General features: G+C 43.4%; 1 protein-coding gene across 1 annotated transcript in view; it reads left to right on the top strand.

Annotated features, from left to right (window-relative positions):
• Nucleotides 1-761: 761 nt before the first annotated feature.
• The window catches only part of LOC148012543 (ribonuclease H2 subunit C-like protein), a 43,771-nt gene continuing 17,527 nt past the window's right edge, over nt 762-27,005 (top strand). Inside the window, exon 1 of the mRNA XM_087669612.1 lies at nt 762-1,112. Coding sequence (XP_087525738.1) covers nt 962-1,112 — 151 coding nt within the window. The 5' untranslated portion in view covers nt 762-961. The remainder of the gene's footprint in view (nt 1,113-27,005) is intronic.

Here is a 27,005-nt window from a genome sequence, read left to right as displayed (position 1 = left end):
GCTGAGTATCAAAGATGTAAGATCCAACATAAATACTCACCTCATTTCAAGGTGGGACATTGTATGCACCCTATATCTTGGTGGCTAAGAGTATGCACCCTCTTAGTTGGTGAAAGGAAAGAATCTCAAAACATGTATTGTTTGAAATGGCAAAAAGATACCTCACAAGTTACATCTAGACCTTTTATACTTAACCCTAGCCTACTCTAGACTAAGGTGACTTATGCTTTATTGCAATTATATTATCATATTATAATTTTTGTGTTTATTATGTACACTATATGTGTGTGTGCGTGTATAATCTATCTTATTATTGCTTATTATGTCTCTTGGAGTTGGTTTCTTTGTGGTTCAACTACCTATGAATCCTCTTGCCACATGAAATGTGCCTTAGGATGCAAAATGCCTTAATTATTACTTATATTAGTATTTCAAACTACACTAGGATAACATTAATGAGAAATGCAGAGAGAATCTAAGTGTAAAGCTCCTTCTCTTTTCCTGCTTGTGTCTCCCCCCTCCCCCTTGCTTGCTCAAAGCACATTAAAGGCAAGACATAACTAGTGAGCCCATCTCACCTATAGTTAGACATGTCACCTTGAGTCATGCTTTTCACTCACTCACTCACTCGCTCTCACTCTCTCATTTACCTTAGTGCCATCACGATCAACAATGAAAGCAAGGTGGAAAGACACTTGAAAAGGAAACCGTTCTCTCCAACATCACAAGGAGCTACAACTATCGAAGACCCTGATCCTTAAAATCATTTAGCTACGATACAATACCTTGTCTAACATACTAGTGGTGTCTCCCATGATGGAAATATTCCAACAGTATCGCTGTTCCGCCAAAGAGACCGGTGCTGGCATTGGCACGCTCTGGTAGCAGAAGCAGTAGCCGTAGCGGTAGCGGTAGCGGTAGGAGGCTAGAACGAGAAGGAGCAGAAGCAGCGGCAGCAGCTATGTCTCCTCTCGAGGGCAGCGTAGGGGTCGTCCGGGTCGACAACCATAGTTGCTCGCACCTCGCCGTCAACGAAGTTCACATGCTGCCCTGCTGCATCAACTACAGCGGCCCTGCCCCAGTCTCTGATTACTTCAAGCCCAAGACCTCGGGTAAGCATCTGCATACTCATCCGTGCTTCCCGACCTTCCGCATGTGGGCTCCCCATGAAAGCAGGAATTGGGCTCTTGTTGCCCGTACAGTGGATGCAGAACGGCAAGAACTCCTCCAAACTTGAGTTTAAGAATCGAAAGAAGATTTGTCAAAAAATAGGCTAACAAATGCGTTCTCACCATTGCTCCTACTTGGCAAATACAGCAAATATTCATGCTTGCACTTCACGTCATTTTACCTGCAGAAGCCAGTTTTCTCTGGCAAATGAACTTTGTCAATCCAGAGAGTTTAAAGTGGATCACAAGCTACACTTTGGTGTCCCCTGCAACGTTACACGTAGGTGAAAGGGTGCTCGGCGAATGTTTTTGGTTTGGTTTGTTTTTTCTGGGTGCGGGGAAGGAGGCCACTGAAGAAGAAAGCATGGACTCTCTTAATCATGTAGAGACTAACATTTTGCTGGTACTCTTAATTTGCGATTTAAGCCAGTATAAACCCTACACCGCTGCTTTTATATGAAAAGTTACTTCTAAGGTAATAGCTACTCGCACACAGTTAAGTCATAGCTCGTTCTAGTCCTCAATGGAGCATCCCTGCCTGACGCCGGAAAGGAAAATGCTGTTTCCTTCTCAATGCTGTATGATGCAATGTGAAGATGGTTGGACCAGCAACAGAACACAAACAAATTCATGTGATAGGACGAGCTAGGACCTTGTCAAAAGGTGCCCTGGTGATAGGTGCATAGTTGGCCAAAGTTCTAGATATATTATATGGTTGCAAATGGTCCTTTAACGGTTGAAAGTGTTATTTATCGATTTGGCTGACCGTGTAACTTTATTGAATGACTGGTTTAATGGTTGAAAGTGTCTTCTATTGATTTAGTTGACCTTGTAACTTTATTGAACGACCGAGCCTACCTTGTAACTTGTTTTGGAGTTAATGGCTATTTAAGGCCACCATCTAGACTTACATTTGTCGTTAATCATGGATTTCTTGTCTCTTAACCAGAGCGTGTTTAGCTTCTGTTGATCAGCAGGCAACTTCTTCAGCAGTAGCACAGCTTTAGGGAGGTCCATTTCACTTGACCGTTGCTTTCCCACTATTTTCCTTCCTAGGTTTATTCAGCCACAGCTGCATTGGGATTGTTTGCTGTTGAACCAACTCTTCCTCTGGGTTTTTTTCAGCAGCCACACCTTTTGGCCAGTGCAGCAGCAACCATCGCTCACTGCATTTCCAGCACAGTGCTGCCTTTGTAGCTGCTTCTCGTCCCATACAGCTCACTACCAGTTGTCTTTTGACTGCCTTCAATCAATCCAGCTCAGAATGGGGCTGTTCAAGTCAAGTGCTACCAATTTGGGCATCAGTCTCTGTGCTTTTGATGGCAACAAGTATTTCATCTAGTTTCTCAACTCAAGGTCACGCATGTTACTGCCACATTCATCCTTGTTGGTTCATGCTAGTGTCTGCAAATAGGGTGTTGAGAAACCCTTCACCCTTCACCCGCAGTTTGCGTTTTTTGCGTTTCTCTGTTTTGCGTTTAGGGTTTGCAGCCCCAAAAAGGGGCGCCATCCTAGATTGACTGTGCCTATTTATAGGCCACTCTCTGATTCATTCCTTATGGCTGATTCATTTAGTCCGTCACCTCTTCTCTCCAGCCTCTCCACTACCCTCACACCCCTTCAGGAGGACATTGCGGTTTGTGGTTCGTGGGTGTCTTCATCATCTTCCTTGTGCTACAACACCCTTGTTCCCTTGTATCACATTCACTCCATGATTCAAAACTTCATCATTCCATTCATCAGAGTTTTTTCTCTCTTCTCTTCTCTTCTCCATGTTTGCCGAGTTCACTCCGTGTTCCTCCCCGCCAACCCTACTGTCTCGCTGGTATGTCATCTTTTGACATGGTATCAGAGTTGGATTTGCTTACCTAGCAACAAAGATCCTCCACTCCAGTGAAGGCAAAGACCGGTGGCGGGTTCGACATCCACTTCTCTTCTTCTTCCACTGCATCAAATTCTCGTTTTTGCAGTTTTCAGGTGTTTTCAGCTTGCTGCCCCATACCCCTTTCGCAGAGGACATTGCAGTCTCAGCTGTTCCTTGTCATCTACAGTCTGGCACCTGTTTCTAGCCTTCCACGCGCAGTTTGTAGTTGTTTACAGCAGAGCGATTATTGCTGATCACTCTCCATTCAAAAAACAATCTCGTTTTTGCAGATTTCAGGTATTTCAGCTTGTTGCCCACACCCCGACGCGGAGGACATCCCGGTCCAAGCTGGCCATTGCTGTCTACAACAATCTGGCGCCTATTTCCAGCCTACCACACACTATTCGGAGCTGATTTCAGCATATTGATTGTTGTTGTTGGTTTTTCTTGCATTTTTAGTCTTTCTCTCTCCTCACCTGCGTTTTTAGTCTTTCTCTCTCCTCACTTGCGTTTTTCTACTGGTTGCAATCTCTTACTATTGGTCGTATTTTCCTTCCACAAGCAGCTCACTTCCAGCCCTTCCACTACCCTTTCATCCCTTGAGGCAGACATTGTGGTTCGTGTTTCACACTGTCCTCACATCCCTTAAGGCGGACATTGTGCTTTGTGGTTCGTGGTTCATGGTGGTTGACCTCTTCCTTCTTTAGCAAGGCATGCTGGTATCCATGGCTTCTTTACCAACAGATGACCAGACTATTGGGTGTTCCTACTGTGGCATCATTGGACACACCACCGATGCTTGCTGACTTTGATCTTTGCTCCCCATTCCCTCGGAGTATATGGGTCTTCCACCCGACACTCCTTTTGCCATCTCTCCTTTTTGGGCCACAGAGATCGTTCTACATCGGCTATCAGAGTACGATGCTTAAGGCAATAAGACGCATCCGATGCGCACTAAGTCCTTTCGAGCACATGGAGGATCAATTCACGTTACGACCTCCTGGAGATCGTCGCAATGCCAGCGGTAGTCTTCTCCCACCTATTTTCGAGTACAGTGACTACCACGGCCCGCGGTTTGGCAATCCGCTCCATCGAGAGATAATGATTATTTGATACCGTCTCCTCGTCAGTCTGCTCCTTTGAGAGACAGTGGTTGCTCAACTCCGTCCTCTTCTTCGGCTACCCAATCAGCTCCATTGAGAGAGAGTGACTGTTGCCCACCTCTTGCTCATTCTGAGCCCTACTCTTCTCCACCCTCGACTACTCAGGTTCGAGAGGCTACCTCTGGGAGCTCTTCGGCACCCCAGATACCTTCTTCGGCCCAACCGGTGACACTTCCTTCATCATCAAACATTTTGGAGTCCGTGATTCATGAGTTTTTGGATTCCCTATCTACTTTAGAGGGAGATTCTGAGGGGGATGTTATTTCTTTGCCCTCAGAGGAGGCATCTACTTCTTTTTCGACTTGAGTGGGGGTTCCTCCACCTCCCACTTGAGAGGGGGAACCTACTCCACTTGAAGTTCTTCACTCATCCTCTACTTTCTTGGGGTGGCTGTCTTTGACCAGTCATCTCTTCTATTGATACCCAGGATCTTCCTGTGCCACTTAGATCGGGACCTCAGAGGTTCAGCCGTGACTTGGTGACGAGGCCTTCGTATTTCTTCCATTATGGATGCATAGAGCTAGTGGCATCTCTCCTGAGGTTGAGCTTCGGATTCTCCAGTTCACTCTATCTACTGTTCTTTACTACAAGTTCTCTTTGCGGTGGAAATCTTGGATCTTAGGGATCCTCTACATCTTCTTGCCTTGGTCACTTGGTCGGCATGGAACCATCTCCTGAGATCGAGTACGGGCATATCCTTATGGTTCTCGGCGCTACACTAAGTCCAACATTTCTCCTATGCATTGCATGTTTTCATCATCTTTGTACTAGGGCACTTCGGCAAGTGAACAATTTTTCCACGAGGGACATTATCCAAGTGGCACCTGTTGCATGAGCATTTTTCAGCATGTAGCATTGCATCTTCACCTCACTCTTCTCTTGTTCCTCTTTTTGGGCCTGAGAGGGGGTGTTGAGAAACCCTTCACCCTTCCCCCGTAGTTTGCGTTTTTTGCGTTTCTGCGTTTTGCATTTAGGGTTTGCAATCCCAAAAAGGGGCACCATCCTAGACTGACTGTGCCTATTTATAGGCCACTCTCTCATTCATTCCTTACGGCTGATTCATTTAGTCCGTCACCTCCTCTCCAGCCTCTCCACTATCCTCACACCCCTTTAGGAGGACATTGCAATTCGTGGTTCGTGGTTGTCTTCATCATCTTCCTTGTGCTACGGCACCCTTGTTTCCTTGTATCACATTCACTCCATGATTCAGAACTTCATCATTCCATTCATCAGAGTTTCTTCTCTCTTCTCTTCTCTTCTCCATGTTTGTCGAGTTCACTCCGTGTTCCTCCCTGCAAACCCTACTGTCTCGCTGGTACGCCATCTTTTGACACAGGGTGCATCATCTCTTCACAAGTCGCATTGGCTAGTCTTTCCCCTACTGAGAGTATGTGCAGCTGAGCCATGGGTGGGCAACACAATTCTCATCCATGAGGATCCTTATCCAAGTTGTAGGCAGAGTTAGAGGCACCTCTGGGCCCCTTAGCTACCTTCTTTTCCTTACAGGAGAGTGGTCAGGTAGCTCTAGAGAGAGGGCATCAAGGTCTTGCTTTTTGTGAATTCGGCGTAGTTTGCAATGACTACAGGCCTGAATCTCAGCAACAAAGGACTGATAAAGCTCACGATTATGACGATGCTTGAGCTCTTATGCTTAGCTAACACAATAGTGAGCTTACTTACCAAGCAATAAGTGCCTTACTTCATTCTATTTTTTGCTCTCTTTTCCCCTATAACCCTATCAAGTAGGGCATTGTAACCACAATTGTGTCTTACTCCATGGAATCAAGCTTGTCAAGCTTTATTGCTCAGTTCATACTCTTGTGAGCTCCATTTTAAAGATATTCTTCTTCTTTAGTTCTTTGCTAGAATACTTGTCAATTTTTATTAGAATCTCAACACCCCTTGAAAGTGTTAGAGTGTAGTGTTCTTAAATAGGGTGAAGGTGACATGTAGCTTATTTTGAACGGGTAGGGTGGTGCTCATACTTCAGAGGTTCTTTATGTACCAAGCTTGGCCTATCATCTTTGTTTAATGAACAAGATTTGTGGGGTTGACCTCATAGTTGATTTTGATGCAGTTTCCTTCAATGTTCTTGATAGATGTTACGACTAGATAGATGTTGTGCCGAGAGCTTGAGGAAAATGGTATCTACAAGATGTGGAGCTTTATAGCCTTTACTTGCTTCTTTCTTCATAGTTTTAGACCGAGTTATGGTAGGCTTGGCTTGGCCACGTTAACTATGAGTACCTTTGGAAGGTAGCTTGTGACGAACTTGTTCATGGTTTGCTAGATTTTGGGGTGAGCCATTCAAGGCAAGCAGCATTGAGATTTGATTTCCAAGAAGGATTTTAGACGGGCTAAAGAGCACATGGAGCTTGTTCTTGCATATCTATGTGGGCCTATGAGGATGGAGTCCCTTAAGGAGAGTCTTTATTTCATGCTAACTATTGATGATTTTAATAAGATGACTTGGGCCTACTTTCTAGAATTGAAGTTAGAAGCATTCTCTTAGTTTTGTGATTGGCTTATCTTTGAGAACCATTCACAATAGAAGCTCAAGACAATGAGAGCCAACAAAGGTGGAGAGTCTGTCTCCAATGAGTTGGCTTGTTTCTTTTGCGGAGTGAGGGATTCATTAGGAGTTTGCAAATTGCCAATACCAACATCTCTTAGGAGAATGGAATCTTGGAGCGGAAGAATAGGAGTGTGATTGAGATGGCACAATCCATGATGGAGCATTGGTAGACACCCTAGTGTTTGTGGGCCGAAGCAGTGGCCACCATAGTTTATATCCTCAACAGTTACTTACTACCTTAGCTACTACCCACCAACCTCAAATAGTCACCTACCATTGTATGACTCCATTTGAGGCTTATTTTGGACTTAAGCTATATACTTCTTATTTCAGAGTGTTTGGATATAATGCATATGTTCCCATTCCGAAGAAGATATGTGGCAAATTTGAGCCCATGTCCAAGAAATAGGCGTTCATTGGCTATAATTCCGAGTCATAGGGGTACAAAATCTATGATCCAGTCTTTTGAGATGTCTATATGAGGCTCCTTCTACTGAGGACATTGCTTCTCCATTGGCTGCTTCATTGGTGGATGTTTCAAAGACTTTAACAAAGGCAGAGAGATGGAAGGAGTGTTGGCCATGGGAGGAGTGTCGGCCTCCCCCTTGTTGGGCATGTGATACACTTTGTGATGTAGGAATTGATAGATTTCTGAGGAGTTGCAATTGTAGGATGGTTTGTGGCGATCTCGGAGGAACTAAGCACATTTTGGAGAGCTTGTGTGTACTAACTACAGGTTGATGACCCGTGCTATGCAGGACCGAGAGTCAACATCTGTGAAAGAGGCATTACTATGTGGAAGGCCATGGAGTAGGAGTTGGAGGCTATTGAGTGAAATGGCACTTGGTACCTGGCTCCACAATTTGTTCATAAGAAGGTTATCGGAGTGAAATGGTTCTTTAAGACCAAGTATCTCAGTGATGGCACATTGGATAAACCCCAAAAAAGATTGGTTGCCAACATCATTGCCAAGAAGCACATTTCCTACAGGCAGGAAATGTTAGAAATGTCTCGGCATCTCTAAAATGTAGAAAACGGCTGAATTGAAAATTTGTCCTTGAAGATAACAATCAATTCAATTTTGCATGTTGGATCGAATCCTCATTTTTTGCCTATTAAAAGATGGCCTATAGAGATGTGGATTTGAAGTTTGAACACATTTAGTAGCAGCTTTCATATTTCATGTGACATGTCACACTTTGATGCCCTATAGAGACATGGATTGTTATTGCTATTTTGAATGATTGTAGTTTATATATTTGAGTAGTTTTTAAACTATGAAATTTGGATGATGAATCATGGAGTATATGTATCGTGTATGTAAATTGTTAGCAGGGTGATTGTTTGCGTCAACTCAACCAATAGTGGTTTTATCCATTGTGCCTTGTGGTATCTTAGTTAATACTTAGATGGCTGTCCAGGCACAGGTTCCATTTTTGAAGCTTGCTGGCTTATTAAATGAGGACCAAGATTCCTTCCTTAGGCGATTCGAGGTGGCATGTATGTCAGAGTGCAGCGGTGCGGAAGCGAAGGACTGAGAGAGAGAGAACGCAGAGAGATGCTGTTCACCTCGAAGTCCGCTGCAGTCTGCATTGTCTGCTGTCTGAAATCTACGAACAGAGACGGAATTTGCGCGTGTCACCGGTCTGTAATCTGCGAGCAGAGAAGTGTACTAGACTGCTGAAGAAGTCGGGTATAAATAGCCGAAAAACCGGGCAAAAGAGGGCGCCAGAAATGCCCAGTCGGCTACTGCCTGCTGCAGGTCGGACTACCACGTGGCAGTCCGACTGTGTAGTCCGACTGCATGCAGTCCAACTGCACCAGGCCACTTGCCCTGCTGCCCTGATCTGATCGCTAACACCCCCTCTCAGAGCTTGGGCAGGGCAGAAGCCTGAGGGATCTGGAATGTCTCCGAAGTAGAGCCTGAGGAAGTGCCTTCGTAAACAAATCCGCAAGATTGTCCTCCGTCTTGAAGTACTCCACAGTGATGGTTTCATCCAGAAGCTTCTCTCGGATGAAGTGGTACTGGATCTCTATGTGCTTCGTCCGGGCATGAAAAATAGGGTTCCTGGCCAAGGCAATGCAACTTTCATTGTCACATCGCAGCAAAGTAGGACGAGTCTGGGGGCACCCAAGCTCCTCCAATAATCGCCGAAGCCACACAGCCTCGCATGTGGTGGAAGACGCGGCCCGATACTCCGCCTCAGTAGACGAAAGGGCTACCGTGGGCTGCTTCTTGCTACTCCATGAAATAACACCTGCACCCAAAGTAAAACAGTAACCTGTAGTAGACCGCTTGTGGTCCACATCACCGGCCCAATCCGAGTCGCTCCAACCTGCAAGTACAAGATCTGACCCATCTGTCCCTGCGGGGTAATGAATCCCTAAATCAGACGTCCCCCTCAAATACCGAAGTATCCTCTGAGCAGCTTGCCAATGCACCGTCTTAGGTTCACTCATGAACCTTGCCAAGAGCCCAACAGCAAAACATAGATCAACCCTCGTGTTGAGAAGCCAAATCAAGGACCCAATCAACTGACGATAGCGGGACGCATCCGCCAAAGGAGAAGGTGAATGGGAAGCGGCCTTCCAGTTCGGATCCATAGGAGTAGATAGAGCCCGACAATCCTCCATCTCAAAAGACACCAAGAGCTCCTGTACATATCTCTGTTGAGAGAGAAAGATCCCCCTCTGAGACTGATAAATCTCATGGCCCAAAAAGAAATGGAGTAGACCCAAGTCCGTCATCTTGAACGTCCGATGTAAAGCTGACTTCGTCTCTTGGATTTGCTGTGCATCATCACCTGTGACAATCAAATCATCAACATATAAGACAAACAACACACAACCATCCTCAGAAGTGTGAACATACAGCTACGGATCGGCCTTGGACCGCCGATATCCCAACTGAGATTGGAGGAACGAATCAATCTTCTCGTTCCACGCACGCGGAGCCTGCTTGAGGCCATACAAGGCCTTCTTCAACCTGTAGACTTTCCCATCTGAAGATCCAAAGCCAGGAGGCTGCTCAACATAGATCGCCTCCTTCAAATCACCATTGAGGAAGGCCGACTTCACATCTAACTGATAAATAGGCCATCTCCTATGGCCAGCCAAAGCAAGAACCGCTCTAATGGTCGCCATACGAGCTGTGGGGGCAAAAGTATCATGACAGTCAATACCTGGGCGCTGTGTAAAACCTTTAGCAACAAGGCGAGCCTTGTGCTTATCCAAAGAACCGTCGCTAAGGTATTTGGTCTTGAAGACCCACTTGACTCCAATCACCTTTTTCTTCGGGGGGCGAGGCACGAGTGACCAAGTGCCATTCCTCTCAATAGCCTCCAACCCGGCTTCCATAGCTTTCTTCCATGGTGCGGACTGTAAAGCCTCCTTCATGGAGGTGGGCTCTCGATCCTGCATAACACGGGTCATCAAACAATAGTTGGAGCAAACAAGCTCCGTAGAATGTGCCTGGTGCCTCTGTGACTGCTGCGGACCATCCTGCGGTCCCCACTCCTCAGGAACCCCCTCGATCCCTGAATCACGGAGTGTGTCACGGGCCCAGCGAGGAGGAGGCCGAACCTCCCCTCGTCTTTCTCCATCAGCAGAAGACTCTGGAATATCCACCGGTGGTAACTCCTCAGAGGTGTCCGGTGGAACAGTAGACTCTGTGTCAGAAACAGAATCATAATCAAAAGGCATGGGCTCCAGTGGAACTGTAGAAGGAGCCCAACTCTCCCCTGGATCTCCAAGAACGGGATGCTCCTCACCCATTGAAGTAGCCGGAACCTCCACAAACCGCACATCACGGCTAGTGTACACATCCCGCTTGACGGGATCATACAGTCGGTAGCCTTGGGATTGGGAGCTGTAGCCAACAAATACCTGTTTTGGGAAGCTGCTTCAAATTTATCACGGTGAGCCTTGGGAATGTAAACATAGGCATCACACCCAAAGACCCGAAAGTAAGAAACATCTGGCTTTGTCCCAAAATAAGCCTCAAATGGGGTCATCCCTTTCACGGCTGAAGTAGGGGATCGATTAAGGATGTGGACTGCAGTAGCCACAGCCTCGGCCCACAGAACCTGAGGGGTCTGTCGGTGCTCCATCATGGTGCGCGCCATCTCGATCACACTGCGGTTCTTCCGTTCAAGAATACCATTTTCTTGAGGAGTTTTGGTATTGGCAAACTCCTGGTGAATTCCTCTATCTGCACAAAACCGAGCAAACTCATTAGAAACAAATTCACCTCCCTTGTCGGATCGGTTCTCCTCAAAGAGAAGCCAATCCTTGAAGTGTGAGAAAGCTTCTGACTTTAATGCCAAAAAACAGGCCCATGTCATCCTGCTGTAGTCATTCACGATCAGCATGAAGTACGAGCTCCCACGCAAGGACTCATTCCTCATAGGGCCACATAGATCCGTAGATACTAGCTCCATCGGTGAAGTAGACCGCCGCGAAGCTGTGTGGGGAATGGCATCCCTATGCTGCTTCCCCCGAATGCAGGAGACACATGGCTGCTGGCTCACCACTATATCCGGCAACCCTCGAACAAGCTGTCCACGTGACGCTCTCCGAAGATAGTCATAGTTCAGGTGACCAAACCGAGCATGCCATAACTCTGACTGTGACTGAGAGGTAAGAAGAAGAGTAGAAAGGGCGGTGGAAGACTTCAGTTTGTAAGAGAACCTTCCTCGATCCACGATCAAGGACTCGCACCGTAGTACTGTCAAACTCCACCAGAAGACCAAGGGAGCAAATCTTATGAACTGAAAGGAGATGGTACCCTAATCCTGGTACATGCAAAACCTCTGAGGTATGGGTACCACCTCGTCCATCGGGAATAAGCTGCATCTTACCTCGACCTGCAATAGATACTGAAGAGCTGTCTCCAATGAGAATCTGCCCACGCGAGGGTCGCAACTGGGCAACACCATCTGATGGAGTCATGTGCCGTGAGGCACCACTATCAACAATCCACTCTCGAGCCTGGGGAGCTGTCATCGCAGTATCAAAAGCATTCGATGAAGCGTCCTCAATGACAGCTAAATGAAGAAATGCAACTGATGAGGGTGCAGCCACCGCTCCAGAATCTTGGTGTCCTTCTTTTTGGTGTCCTTCGTGTCTTTATCAGGGCAATCCTTCTTCCAATGGCCAGTCTTTCCACAAATATGGCATGTGGAGTCTTTGTCCTTGTCCTTCTCTTTGTCCTTCTTGGACTTGTTATCCCCCTTCTTCTTCTTTTGGTCCTTCCCCTTCTTCTGAGAGGCTTGACCTGTCAGCGCCTCCGACTTGGAAGCATTCTGTCCCTTTAATTGTTCCTCTTGGTCCAAGACCATAGGAACCAACTCTTCCCACCGAAGAGTAGACTCTCGCCCCGAAGCAATAAGGGCAGAGTAAAATGTACCGAATCGTGGCGGTAACTGGGACAATAGTGTGATCGCCATGTCTTCGGAGGAAATCGGCTTCCTCGCATTCTGAACCTGCATCTGAAGCTGCCTTAGCTTGTTAATGTGCTCCCGTAGCGAAGAAGACTTATTTACGGACAAGGTCCGCATCTGTACCTCCAAAGAAACCCGCTTCATGAGGGTCATCCGATTGTACATCTGATCAAGCTCCAGCCATATCTCCCGAGCCACCGTCAAGTGCTCAATGTGAGCGATCACGGCTGTAGTGCATGATAGAAAGAGAAAGGATCGAATCCTGGCATTCAATTTGTCCCAATGAGACTAGGCCTTGGCCAACTCCGCACGAGCATCGGAAGAGAGTTTGGACTCATCTCTTACCGAGGGCCGGTCAATCTCCTGTACTAGCTCTGCCAAATCATAGGACTCAAGGATGGCCAACATCATGACGCGCCAAATGCGGTAGTTGTCGCCGTCGAGCTTCTGATCCGCAGGAAGAGCCGGTAAGACAGGCACCTTCCGGTCCATAATCGCTTGGGACTCCAAGTTAATCTCTGTAGACATCTTCACCTACAATGCCTGCACAAACGCAAAAGCAGCCCCCTCTGACTGGGAAAACTCAGCCTGCTAAGGCTCTTCCGCGTCCTGGACCTTCTTCACCCGCCGGAGGCGACGAAAAAGCAAAACCTGCACTTGTAGGCTGAAAACTCAAACTTCCTCCGCGTCAAACAGCAGTAAACAGCAGCGAATCCACCACCTGTACTCCTTTCCTGTGCGCCCACACTCGTTTCAGCCTTATTCCAAGGCGCAGCCCTCCTATCTGCCCTTAAACGCAAAAAACACAAATTTGTGTCACGATGGAAACTCCTCTTCAGGTTGATTCTGCGCTCAGTCAGCCTTCAAACACTGCTCTGATACCATGTCAGAGTGCAGCAGTGCGGAAGCGTAGGACTGAGAGAGAGAGAACGTAGAGAGAGAAGAGAGTGTGGACGATGAAAATCTGCTGTATAAAGAATGCTGAATACAAAGATATGCAGATATATACATGGGCGCAGTGCGCTGGACTGTGTGTCTCCACCTCGACGATGCAACCTGTTGTTCACCTCGAAGTCCGCTGCAGTCTGCACTGTCTGCTGTCTGAAATCTGCGAACAGAGACGGAATCTGCGCGTGTCACCGGTCTGTAATCTGCGAGTAGAGAAGTGTACCAGACTGCTGAAGAAGTCGGGTATAAATAGCCGAAAAACTGGGCAAAAGAGGGCGCCAGAAATGCCCAGTCGGCTGCATTTAATGCAGCGGACTGCCTGCTGCAGGTCGGCACGTGGCAGTCCGACTGTGCAGTCCGACTGCACCAGGCCACCTGCCTGTTGCACTGATCTGATCGCTAACAATGTAATGAAGCATTCAACCAAGAAAATAAATCTAACTAAAACTGGAATAGACATGAAATAACAAGAGAACTATTGCACCAAGATATCTTGCCATGTATTAACGATGAGAGTTCCAAAAATACATGACAGCCATAGTTGATGCTTCATCTAGCAAGAAGAAAGCTAACAACAAGAAAGTAAACATCCAAACTTAGTGAATGAGTCCAATAGATGTCTTCTCTTAGCCTCTTGCTTTCTTTATCCTAACCCCTCATTTCCAAAGTTAAGGGCACATTTACATAGGCAAGTGTTGAATTTACAAGGGTTGGAAATTACTAGGTATGGAATTAGCATGATTCCAAAGTACAAAAATATCAAAGTATTTTTCCTTCATGACAAACCATCCCGTTCTAAGATAGTTTTGTCCTCAAAACCAAGGATAAATGGACCAAATCCATGCCAAGGATGATAGTAATCATGCCCATGTAGCTCCGATACGATAGGAAAGCACTTTCCATGTAAGAGAGACCTTTATGTATACCAAACTGTGAGTAAACTGGCTGCTGTCCAAACAGGGCTGATTTACAAAAACTGTCATAACTTTTGACAAAAGTGGTCCAAATGACACATATGAGGTATAGAAATGAAGTATACAATCCCTAGTATCACCTGATAACATCAAAATCAATTTTTGATAAAGTTAGGACAGCTTTATTGCCGATAGTAATATCTTAGAGCAAGCTGTCACTGCACAGTCTGTCATGTATCATCGTGCAACAACCAAGGAAAATCATTCACATAAGTGGATGGTTGCTAGGAAGATTCCTCTATAGGTAGGCTCTTCCACTTAATGAGGTACTTAGTAAGAGTACGATTTCTGAGCACTTTTTCTCTCTTTCCAATAATGCTTTCAGGTTCATATATGACAAGTCCTGCTTCATCCATTGGTGGCAACTCTTCCAATACCTACACATCAGGTCTAACATACTTCTCAAGCTGTGAAATATAAAATACATCATGTATTCTTGTGGAAGAAGGTAGTTGGAGCTTATAAGCAAGCTCTCCAACTTTGTTCACTACCAAATATGGTCCATAAAATCTGTGAGCAAGCTTAGTGTTCCCACCCTTCAATGAAGCATATTGTGTCTTGGGCACTTTAAGAAATACCCAATCTCCAACTTTGAAGTCCAAATGTCTTCTCTTATCATTGGCATAGGCTTTCATTACTTCTTGTGCTTTCCTTATGCTGTCCTTGCATTGTCTCATGAGCATCTCCATCCTTTCCAACTCTTTCTTTGTTTGGAGGTTAATATCTTCATGAAACCAAACTGATGGGATTTGGACTTTGTACCTATAAAGTACTTCAAATGGGAACATACTATGCTCATGTGATACGTGTTGTTATAGCAAAATTCAGCAAGGTGGATCCAACGATCCCATAAAGCTTGCGTGTCATGACAATAATGCCTAAGGTACACTTCCACGAAGTGATTGACTCTCTCCATTTGCCCATCGGTTTGGGGGTGATAGGCTGTACTAGGAGTGAGAAAAGTATCCATAGAAGAGAATAGACTTCTCCAAAAGTTGCCCATGAATTTTGTATCTCTATTCGATACTATTCTCATTGGCATACCATGCAGCTTGAACACCCCTTCTATAAATTGCTCAGCCACTTGCCTTGTTGAATATTGTATTTTGGTTGGAATAAAGTGGGCTGGTTTAGTCAATCTATCAACAACCACATAGATACTATTCCATCCATGACTAGTAGTAGGTAATTCCGTTATAAAGTCCATGGAAATGTCGGCTCATTTTCTCTTAGGAATAGGTAAAGGCTGAAGGAGTCCGGCTGGTAATAAGGTGGAATCCTTATTTTGTTGGCACTTTTAAACACTTAGATACATGCTCTTTGATGTCCTTCCATAAACCCTTCCAATAAAAACTTTTATGGACCTTGTCAAAGGTCTTGAAAAGACCCAAATGACCAGCCATTGGTGACGAGTGCATCTCATGGAGCACTTTCGGCTTGAATTTACTGTTAGGAACCAAGTACACTTTACCCTTAAACCATAAGAGTCCATTATGCACTTTGAAATTTGGAAATTCATCATGTTCTTGCTGTAATTTTTGTAAAATCTGGACAGCATGCTCATCCAGCACATATTCTTCTTGGATGTCTTTTATCCAATCCTTATAAATTGTAGACACTGTAGATAAACTGCATGCCCACATTCTAGATAACGCATCAGCCATAGTGTTATCCTTTCCAACCATGTATGCTATTTCAAAATCATATGACTGCAAGGTAGCAAGTCATCTCTTTTGCTTGGGAGAAAGGTTGGGCTGTGAGAGAAAATACCTCAATACCCTATGATCGCTTTTGACTTTAAAATGTGTTTTATAGAGATAATGATGCCATTTCTTGATCCCATGTACAATAGCAAGCATCTCTTGCTCGTACACATGCATCTCTCTCTCTTTATCATCGAATTTTCTGCTCTCAAATGCAATGACACCATGCTCTTGAACCAAAACAGCCCCTAAACCTCTACTACTAGCATTCGCGTAGATGGTAAAAGTCTTGGAAAAATCAGGGCAAACTAGTATTGGTGCTGAAACAAGCAATTGCTTCAGCTCATTAAAGCTCTTGTTGACGATTTCGTCCCAAAAGGTCTCTTTTTTCAGCCGATCGGTAAGAGGAGGTGCAACATGAGCATAATACTTCATAAACCTACGGTAAAAGGATGATAACCTAGGAAAGTCTCTTAAAGAAGTGGCACTTGTTGGAGTAGGCCATTCTTTGACGCATTGCACCTTCTTAGGATCCACTTTGATTTCATCTTCTCCCACTATATGACCCAAGTATTCAACTTTCTTTGTCATGAATGAACACTTAGTTGCCTTGGCAAATAGTTTGTGCTTCCTCAATATATCAAAGACCTCTTTTACATGTTGTAAATGGTCCTCTTTGTTCTTGCTATAGATCAAAATGTCATCAAAGAACACCAAAACTGTCCGAAATAGCAAAGGCTGAAGTATCTTATTCATAAGAGATTGGAATGTGGCTGGAGCATTGGATAAACCAAAAGGCATAACCATGGATTGATAGAGGCCTCTTTCCGTCCTAAAGGCTGTTTTAAACTCATCCCTTTCCTTCATGCGTATTTAATGATACTCCGATCTCAAGTCAATCTTGGAGAACACCTTAGCATCCTTCAATTCATCTAGGAGGTAATCTATTCTAGGTATTGGATATCTATTCTTGATAGTGACCTTGTTAAGATCGCGGTAGTCAATACACATGCGAAAAGAGCCATATTTCTTCTTTACAAGAAGGATTGGAGAGGCAAAAGGCAATTGGCTTACCTTAATGAGAGCCATTTCTAATAGCTCTTTCACTTGGTACTCTACCTCTTCCCTTTCCACTTTGGAGAGGCGATATGGTGGTTTGTTAATAGGCTTGGTGTTAGGCAGCAAATCTATAGGATGATTCACTTCTCTTTTGGGAGGAATAGAAGTAGGTGGCTGAAAAATATCATCATAATCCTTCAGCAACTTGCAAATACATGGATCTATGTCATTGGTAGGAGGAGAGGGCTGATCCTCATCAATCTTCGAAAGAAGAATAGTGAATATGCATGCCTTTGCATTTATCTCTTTTTTTATCTTCTTGGGGCTGATCACCTCCATTTTCTTCTTCTCAACACCATGTAGAGTTACTTGCTATCCACACCATTGAAATTCCATTTCCAGCTTGTTAAGATCTATAGTAAATCTGCCCAAAGATTTCAGCCAATTGCAGTCAAGTATAATGTCAATGGGATCCATTTCTAATGCGATCAAACTCATTGATGTAGTGCACAACGGAGATAGAGTAATAGGAACATTTGGGCAGCATTGATTGCTATTTTCAAAGTCTCCATTTGCTACTTGGATTTTGAGGGAAGAAGGCATATCATGTTTACTCAATTTCAGCCCATTGAGTGATTTGGAATTAATGAAGCTATGTGTGCTACCCGTATCAATGAGTATGTGAGCAGTCCTTTCATTGATTTGGCTTTTGAGGCGTAGGGTATTGTCCCCTCTTGAACCACTCCATGCATCATTTGATATGGAACATAGCGAGGGATGTAAATCAGTCCAAGAATCATCCATGTAATGACTGCTCGGATCAAAAGGAAAGCCATCCATTGGGTCATAAAACTCATCATGGATATTCTCTTCATTTTCATGCATCTCTTCTTGAGTAGTAGAGCCTTCAAGCTGTGCTAGACTTCCCTCAATAGGTTCAGCATCAGAATCATCTTCAAAAATCATGCTAACCTTCAAATTCTTAGCCTTACACTTGGACTTATGGTTGGATGACCATTTCTCCCCGCACTTAAAGCGTAGTTCTTTGGCATACATTTCTTTGAGCTTATCATTAGACACATGCTTGCCTTAGTTAGGGGCTAAAATTTTGGCACTAATATTAGTCCTTTTTCCATCAAACTTATTTTCAGCATTAGATCTGAAATTACTGCCCTGCTTTGGTCCATAAACAGTGGGGAAAGTTGGTATCTTGCTGCAAGTATTGCTGTGAACATTTATTGGCTTCCCACCATGCTGAAAATCAGTTCTTATATGCCCATAATGGCCTGATGTCTTTGGGGATTGTGTAGGCTGAAATAAATGCCCTGTTTTTGGTTGAAAACTCTTGTATTTTTGCCCATAACGCTCAGCCAATTGAATGGCAGCTTGCAAAGATGTAGACTTCATGGCTCCAACTTCGGATGATAAGGTAGACTCCAAACCAAATATATACTTGTTCAATTTGGCACTATTGAAGACTCCATAAACATACATTGAGAGGTTTAAAAACTGATTTGAATACTCTCTAACCGAGAGACCTCGTTGCTCAAGGGCGTACCATTTCTTTTTCAAGCGCTCTTTTTCAATGGGAGAGACGAAGACTTCAATCATAGCATTCTTTAGTGCTTCCCGAGATAAGAAGTCATGCCCAATTCTTGTCATATATCTCTACCAAGTATGTGCATAGCTTTCTAAATGAAGGGCTGCAAACTTCACTTTGGCATTTTCAAGCCTTGGATAAAGGGAAAAATACATCTCCAATTTGCTGAAGGCTGAATTCTTGTTCCCTTGAGTGGTACCTGCACCTGAACTTAAATATGTGGGATTTGAGACTTGAGGGGTGTGCAAATTTCCCTCTCAAGCCGGTTTGTGCTTCCCTTCAGGGTCCTTGTCAGCAGGGGAGGGTCACCTCTCTTTTGTCCTACCAACTCGCGCGGCATCCACTTTTCCTCCTGGGTATATACATGGCAGTTCAATGCTAGGCTCTAAAAATCAGCATGAAATGCATGGAATGAAAATAATTTGATCGCCCTTTTATGATATGTAAGAACTCGAATGGAATAGGCTGAAATTTAAATGGGGATAGATAAGGGATAACCTCAACAGTGACTCACTGCTTAACAAGTCTTATTCCACTTACCATTGGGTAAAATTTCACTCATGTCAATGAAACAAAAAGGCAAACAATTCAATATCAGGGTTAGGTAAATGAAATGAGAATTTGAGACACTTGGAAGTGATTATTTCAGTGAATGAGAGTGATTATGCAATGATCAATCACTAAGATAGCTCTATGGATTTTCCATGAAATGCATTTGATAGAATGGATGGGATTCTTTATTATTTTAATCCCTCTTTTATCAATTGGACTTAGCTCAGCAAGAGGATTTAAAGAGGGATTAAAAGATGATTAGAGTACCTCTTCAGCTTGTAGGAGAAGAGTGTTGTTGTTGATGAAGGAATCTCCCACAAATAGAGCTTGACTTCAGCTTCAAATCCAGAATTTCCAAATCTCATGAATGCTCCATAAAGAAATAGGCCTCAGCTTCATTGAGTTCCATGATTGCTCCAATAGCTTCAAGAATGGTTGATGTAGGTAAAATTCTTCTTCTACTTGTTGTAGAGCTTGAAGGACCAATGAAAGAAGCTCCAATGTAGTGTGTAGACTCCAAAATTTGAAGAGAGAAGCCTAAATTTCAGTGTCATTGAAGGTAATGTTGTCCATTACCTTCCCTTGATCAATGTTGGATCAAAACTCTCCAATGTTGGATCAATGTTGATGAAGACTCGAGGGCAAATGCTTGAGGATGCTCCAGGGATGATTTTGCCACTAAAACCCTCTTCATTTGCTTCAAGAATTCAGAAATTCTTTGGTGCTGTCCCAAATAGTCATGTCCAAGGTTTCATGAGAGAAGGAAAAGCTCAAAGATGGAAGAAAGGTTGTCAAGGCTTGAAGGAGAGCTTGGCCAAAGGTAGAAGAGTGCTAGTTAAGCTCTCTAGCAGCTCTCTTACTCCATTTTTTTTCACGCTGATGCAGGAGTATGTTGTTGGCGCAGTTGCGGCAGCAGCATACTCTTGTTCTTCTACAAAAAAAAAAAGAGCTACGATAGCCATATGAGTATTCCAAGTGAAGCTAATGAGGAGAGAAACAAGGCTATGTGATCCATTGACATGGTAGAGATCCAGAAGAAGAGATTAGATTAGTCCATTGCCATGGATTCTTGAAGGCAGCTTGAAGGGAAAGAGAAGAAACCCTTGTTTCCTGAAAAGTAACTCTAACGTTTACCTTCAGTAAGTTGTGTATCCCTCAGTTTGTCCAACTTACCTCAATTTTTGGTCCAAAACTTGGTCACGAGTTGCCAAATTGGTTGGAGCTCGCCATTGTCCACTGGTTCATGCCAAGAACCTCCATCTTAGTCACGGTTTGTAAGAGTTCTCCATGTCAGGCCACGGTTATGGAAGAACTAACTCTTGTGCCTGAATTTTAACTGCGGTTTTTACTCCCTAGTCACTGCAACTAAATCTATTGCATGAAAATAACTTCTGACAGGATCTAAACTAATGCTCTGATACCAATGTAATGAAGCATTCAACTAAGAAAAGAAATCTAACTAAAATTGGAATAGATATGAAATAACAAGAGAACTATTGCACCAAGACACCTTGCCATGTATTAATGATGAGAGTTTCAAAAATACATGACAGTCATAGCTGATGCTTCATCTAGCAAGAAAAAAGCTGACAACAAGAAAGTGAACATCCAAACTTAGTGAATGAGTCCAAAAGATGTCTTCTCTTAGCCTCTTGCTTTCTTTATCCTAACCCCTCATTTCCAAAGTTTAGGGCACATTTACATAGGCAAGGGTTGAATTTACAAGGGTTGGAAATTACTAGGTATGGAATTAACATGATTCCAAAGTACAAAAATATCAAAGTATTTTTCCTTTATGACATGGCATATATGGTCAACTTACCTGACCAAGTAGATCCTGCCCTTATGGTGCCCATATTTGAGTCATCAATGCAGGAAGAGGCGGTGGCTTGACGTGTAGTGCAAACAACTAGGCAACATTTAACTATACCTAGACAGCATTTCATTCACGGTTCCAGCCAAACCGGACCGATGCCCAAAAATTAGAAAGATTTGCATAGATTTCCAGCCATAGGAGATGGTTGGTATCTTAGTTGGATGTGAAGTCAATCTATCTTAATGGTGATTTGCATGAAGAGGTCTATATTGAGTAGCCTCCTAGGTTTCTGATCTTCTCATGGTAAGGTATATAGGTTGAAGAAGGTCCTCTACAGCCTTAAGCATGCTCCATTTGCGTGGAATGAGAAGATAGACTTTTTCGTTGAGAGGAGTTGGGGTATCGGACATGCGTTTGTACTCTATTTGGACGATCTCATTTTGATAGTTGACCATACCCAAATGATTAAGTAGACTAAGGAGGCACTTAATAAGAAGTTTGGGATGACAGATTTGGGACTTTTTCACTTCTTTTTAGGCCATGAGATATGGCAAACTAAGAGGGGAACCTTTTTCTCCTAGCAATGATATGTGTAGGAGCTCTTGGCCACTTTTAAGTTGACGGAGCGTTGCACCATCTCTACTTCTATGGATTTGAATTGAAAAGCTTCGACTCATGTTGATTCATTGGTTGTAGATTCTTTCAAATATTGATAGTTGATTGGGTCATTGATTTGGCTTTTTAATTATTAGATCGACTTGTGTTTTTTAGTTGGTTTACTTGTAGGATTCATGAGTGAGCCCAAGAAGTTGCTTCAAGGTTGGATATACTTAGAGTAGATTGTTGATGTTGATCACAAGTGATTGACTACATGCTATTGTTTTCTCCTAGTTATAGGCAGTATTTCTTGGAGTAGCAAGATGCAACCTATTGTTGCTCTATCTTCGATAGAAGTGAAGTATTAAGTGGCGTCTTCTTCCACTTTTAAGATAGTCTGGCTTTGGATATTGTTAGGTGAACTTGAATGTGAGCACCTAAAGCTAAACTTCTATGTGACAATGAGAGTTGCATAGCCTTGGCATAGGATTTCGTATTTCATGTGAGGATGAAACACATTGAGATACAACGTCACTTCATCTATGAGAAGATCTTGGATGGGATTGTTGATGTGGAGTATTGTTAGATAGAGGATAATCAGCCATTCTCGATTAGCATTCTAGGTCCTTGAGTCTTATGATGTGCCCACGATCTGAGAGAGGGCGTTAGAGATTTATTCATTTCTAGGATAGGCATTGGACTTGGATAGGGCAATTTAGGCAGCCTTAGTCCATCTAGAGGTTTTGCTAGGACACAAGCTCCATGGGCACCTTAGCTTGTCTATTAGAGGCCTTGTTGGGATTGAATCTTGATGTTGCTAGTGACGAATGTAAGTCACACAAGGGGAATGGCTCACCCTAACATTTGGCAAACCATGAACAACAAGCTAGTCACGAGCTGCCTTTTGAAGATACTTGTAGTTGAGATGGCTGAATTGAGCATGCCACAACTAGGTTTAAGAAGAAAGAACTAAGGAAGTAAGGGCTATGGAACTCTGCATCTTGTAGACACCATTGTCCTCTTGCCCTTGGCACAACGCTTGTATAGACATACCATCAAAAACCTTGAAGGGATCGGCATCAAACTCAATTGTGACCCCAAGCATATTGATCTTGCTCACTGAAAGAAGATGATAGCCTAAGCTTCATACATCAAGAACCTTTGAAGTATGACTACCCTTTCGAAATAAGTTGCATGTGACCTTTACCTTGTATAGGAACAGAAAAGCTGTCACCAATTTGAATATACTCATACATTGAGCACATATTGGGCAATGCCATCTAGAGAAGGGGTCATATGGCAGGAAGCACCACTATCTACAATCCACTCTCGAGACTATAGAGCCATCAACATTGCATTGGACGTACCTAGTGTAAAAGGCTCTTCTAGATGAAGAAATGCCACTCATGAAGGAGCGACCATTGCTTCTTATGTGAAGATATGCTAGGGTTTGCATAGAGAAAACATAGAATATATGACCCCAGCTAAAACACAATAAATGCAAACCCTAATTGCAAAACACAAAATGCAAACCTCAAACTCAAAACACAAAAACTCAAACAGAAATAGAGAGAGGAGAAACTTTGAAGTTCATGAATCAATGTAGTAAGTGAATGGAAGAGTGTATAGAATGTTCAAGGGCAGGGGTGAAGTGCGACATCCACAGAAGATCGATCCCGAGTGTTGCAATCACCAGCATGCATTTCTTTTCCAATCGATTTTAGGTGTGTTCACATTGGTAATGTTTATTTTGAGGCTTGCATTTCTTTTTCAGTGGTTCAAGGGTGTTTTCACATCAGATTTGGGGTGATCAACATTTTATATTTTGTGCTAGCATTTCCGACATTAATTAATGCAGGTCAGCCAGCATTTAATCCATGGCTTGATGCTGGTTGGCCAGTTTCAGTATACTCAAAAGGCTGGCCATTCAACTTTTCAAGTTTTAGTATACTCAACATTCATGGATTGTCCTCTTTCTTCTAGTGCTGCCTCCCGTCATCAGCTCGATCTGGTGCCCTCATTGATAGGCTGATCAGTCCACACCTTGTATTCAGCTTTCATTCAAAGTTAAGTGCAGATTTTCTTCTTCCATTCTATTCTTTCATTGCAATCTTTCTCTTCCCTTCTCTCTTTGTTGCACACTCACATGGTATCATCGCCAAAGTGAGGGACTCCGAGGTTCTACAAAGAGAAGACCACACTTAGCTTGCTGTTTGGAGTGGATATCACAAAGAACATATATTTTCTCCCTTGTTCTGGCCTTCTATGAAGTGTGCGGGGCATCTACAACTTCTCTTTGTAGTCAGCCCTGAACCATTTCCTTTGATGGCCCCCTCGTATCCCCCCATCCCTTTCTAAGGGGGGCAATATTAGTGATGCAACTATGGATTCATTGGCCCCTTGTGTTTCAGAGAGGGATTTTGAGAATTGTGTTGAGCTTCTTCATTGATAGATTCCATCAACACTGGCACTTCTTTAGCCACCCTTGGATCCCTTCTGTTTTCTTTGGCCTTCAACAACCACATCCAGGATCTAAGAGGGGGTGTTAGTAGTTATGTGTATCTTGCATAGTCATCTCTTGCTTGTGTGCCTCAGTATAAGTTAGTTAGGGACATTAGGAGCTTTGACACTTAGTTTTTCATGTGTTTTGATAGAGGAACGAGCTCTAATTAGAGCATACATTTCTTTCCTAGTCAATTTTAGGTGTGTTCACATTGGTTGAGTTTTATTTCCAGCCTTAGATTTCTTTTTCAGTGGTTAAAGTGTGTTTTCACACCACGTTTGGAGTGGTCAACATCGGTTGAGGTTTATTTCCAGCCTTAGATTTCTTTTTCGGTGGTTAAAGGGTGTTTTCACACCACTTTTGGGGTGGTTGACATTTTTTGTTTTGCATAACTATTTCCTGCATTAATTAATGCAGCTAGACCAATATTTAATGCATGGCTTGATGTTTGTCGGTCATGTTTTGGCATTTTCAGTTATTTAGAGTTGTAGTCCCCCTGTGTGCTAGTTGGTTAGCCATTTTGCTTTTTAGGTCTCAATACACTTTGATATTTGTGGACTTTTCTCCATCTTTGTGCTACCTTTGGTCATCAGCTTGATTTGATACCTTCATTGACACCTTGGGTTGCATGCAGGGAGTGATTAGTCCACCTTGTATCCAAGTTTCCTTTAGAGTTTAGTGCAGATTTTGTTTTTCCACTATTTTCTTTCATTGTAGTCTTTCTCTTTGCTTCTCTCTCTCCATTTGTGTTCCTCTTCTGTTGCATGCTCTCATAGGCTCACTCCAACATCTACCTAATCATGAACAAGTGGGCCATGAGTTGCCTTTGGAAGGTACTCGTAGTTGAGGTGGTTGAACCAAGCATGCCGCAACTTGGGTTGAGACTGTGAATAAGGAAGCAAGGGCTATGGAACTCTGTGCCTTGTAGGCAGCATTTTCCTTGTACTCTTGGCATGATGTAGTCAATCCATTGAGAACCCTGAAGGAATTTGTATCAAACTCAATTATGAGGCTAAGCCCATAAATTTTCTTCAATGAAAAAAGCTTGGTAGATAAAGAACCTCCAAAGTATGAGCACCATCTTGCCCATCCAAAATAAGCTACATATTAGCTTTACGCTGTATAGAAACAAAAGAGCTATCGCCAATTGAAATATGCCCATGCATTGGACGCATATGGGCAATGCCATTTGGAGAAGAGGTCATTTGGCAGGAAGTGCCATTGTCTACGAACCACTCTTGAGCTTGTGGGGCCATCAACGCTACCTCACACATATCCAGTGTGGAAGGCTCAATCACTTCTAGATGAAGGAATGCTATTGATGAAGGAGCAGTGATTGCTCTAGAGTCCTTTGTAGTTTTCTCCCCTCCTTTTTGGTGTCCTTCTTATCTTTGTTGGGATAGTCTTTCTTCCAATGACTTGTCTTACTATATGCATGGGTAGATTCCTTGTCCTTGTTTTTATCATTTTTCTTCTTCTTATCCTTCCCTTTCCTTTAAGAATTTTGATTGTAATAGCCTTCAATTTTTGAAGATTGAAACTCTTCAGTTGCTCCTCTTGGTCCAAGGCCATAGGAATGACCTCTTCCTAGTTAGGAGTCTTCGTACACCTTGAAGCAACTAGGGAGGAATAGAACGCATTGAATTGGGGTGGCAATTGTGACAACAAAGTGAATGCCATGTACTTGGAAGTAATAGCATTTTTGGCATTCTATATTTGTGTTTGCAATTGCCAAAGCTTATTAACATGCTCTTGCATGGAGGCGAACTCGTTCGGGTTCAAAAGCCCACATTTGAACCTCCAAAGGTGCGTGCTTCATCACAGTCATCCTATTGTAGAGCTGCTCCAACTCTGGCTATATCTTACAAGGATTGGTTTGGTGCTTGATATGAGCAATCACGGTTGGCATGCAAGAGAGAGAAATGAGCGAATATAGGTTTTCAATTTATCTCAATAGGCATGTATCTTCACTTGCTGCATTTTCTCCTCTTGAGAAAGTATGGAAGAATCCTTGATCATTGGACTATCAATGGTCTCAGTTAGGAGCTTCTCCAAATCATAAGACTCCAGTATGGCCAACACCATCACCCGCTAAATGTAATAGTTGTCACCTTCAAGCTTGTGATCTTGTGGAAGAGCCAGTAGCAAGGGGACCTTGCATATCTTCTAGATAGCCTATCAATGAACCTTCTTGGGCTCGTGAACCCTCCAAGCAAGCCATTGGAAAACAAAAGTCAATCCAAGTATTAAGAAGCTAAATCATGACCCAATCAATTGTTGATATTTGGAACCATCCATGGCCAGTGAATCAACATGAATTTGAAGCCTTCTAATTTGGATCCATAGGAGTAGAGGTAGTGCGACACTCGGTCATTTCAAAAGTGGCCAAGAGCTCTTGCACCAAGAAAGCGAGAAACACCCCAAAACACCTTTTAGGAGGATTTCAAACATCGAAACATAAGGAGGTAGGCCTGAAACATGCTTGCCCAACCAAAACGTTTTGCCTTTGGGGAAATGGTTGCCATGTGACTACTTTTCGGCTTGGGGAAATATTTCGGATTCACCCGTTTCCCCACATGCTTGAAACAATTTTTTAAATGTGGCTAACTTAAGTATTAATTTCAATGTTTTTGTTTTTAATGTTTTGTTTTAGTCGTGTTTACATGTCTTCTTCAGAGTGTGAATATATGCATCACATTCAAACCTCTTGAAAAATCATGCTTTAGTCTAAAATAAGCCTCGAATGGAGTCATACAGATGACAACTAAGATAGGTGATTGTTTGAGGATATGAATTGCGGTGGCCCTTGCTTTGGCCCATAGATAGTGAGGTGTTTGTTGGTGTTCCATCATAGTTCATGCCGTCTCAATCCCTTTTGTTACTTTGCTCCAAGATTCCATTCTCTTGAGGGGTGTTGGTATTGGCAAACTCTAAATCCCTTTCTTTGCAAAAAAATGAGCTAACTCATTTGAGACTAACTCTCCACCTTTGTTGGATCTCACCGTTCTGAGCCTTTGTTGTGAACCTGTATCCTTGAAGAT

The sequence above is a fragment of the Lygodium microphyllum genome, chromosome 27 (genome assembly GCF_053477565.2).
Source record: "Lygodium microphyllum isolate KBCC chromosome 27, Lygodium_microphyllum_v1.1.10, whole genome shotgun sequence".
In the NCBI taxonomy this organism is placed as follows: Eukaryota; Viridiplantae; Streptophyta; class Polypodiopsida; order Schizaeales; family Lygodiaceae; genus Lygodium; species Lygodium microphyllum.
Note: the sequence above shows the minus strand (reverse complement) of the source record. Positions and strands in the feature narration are given on the sequence as shown.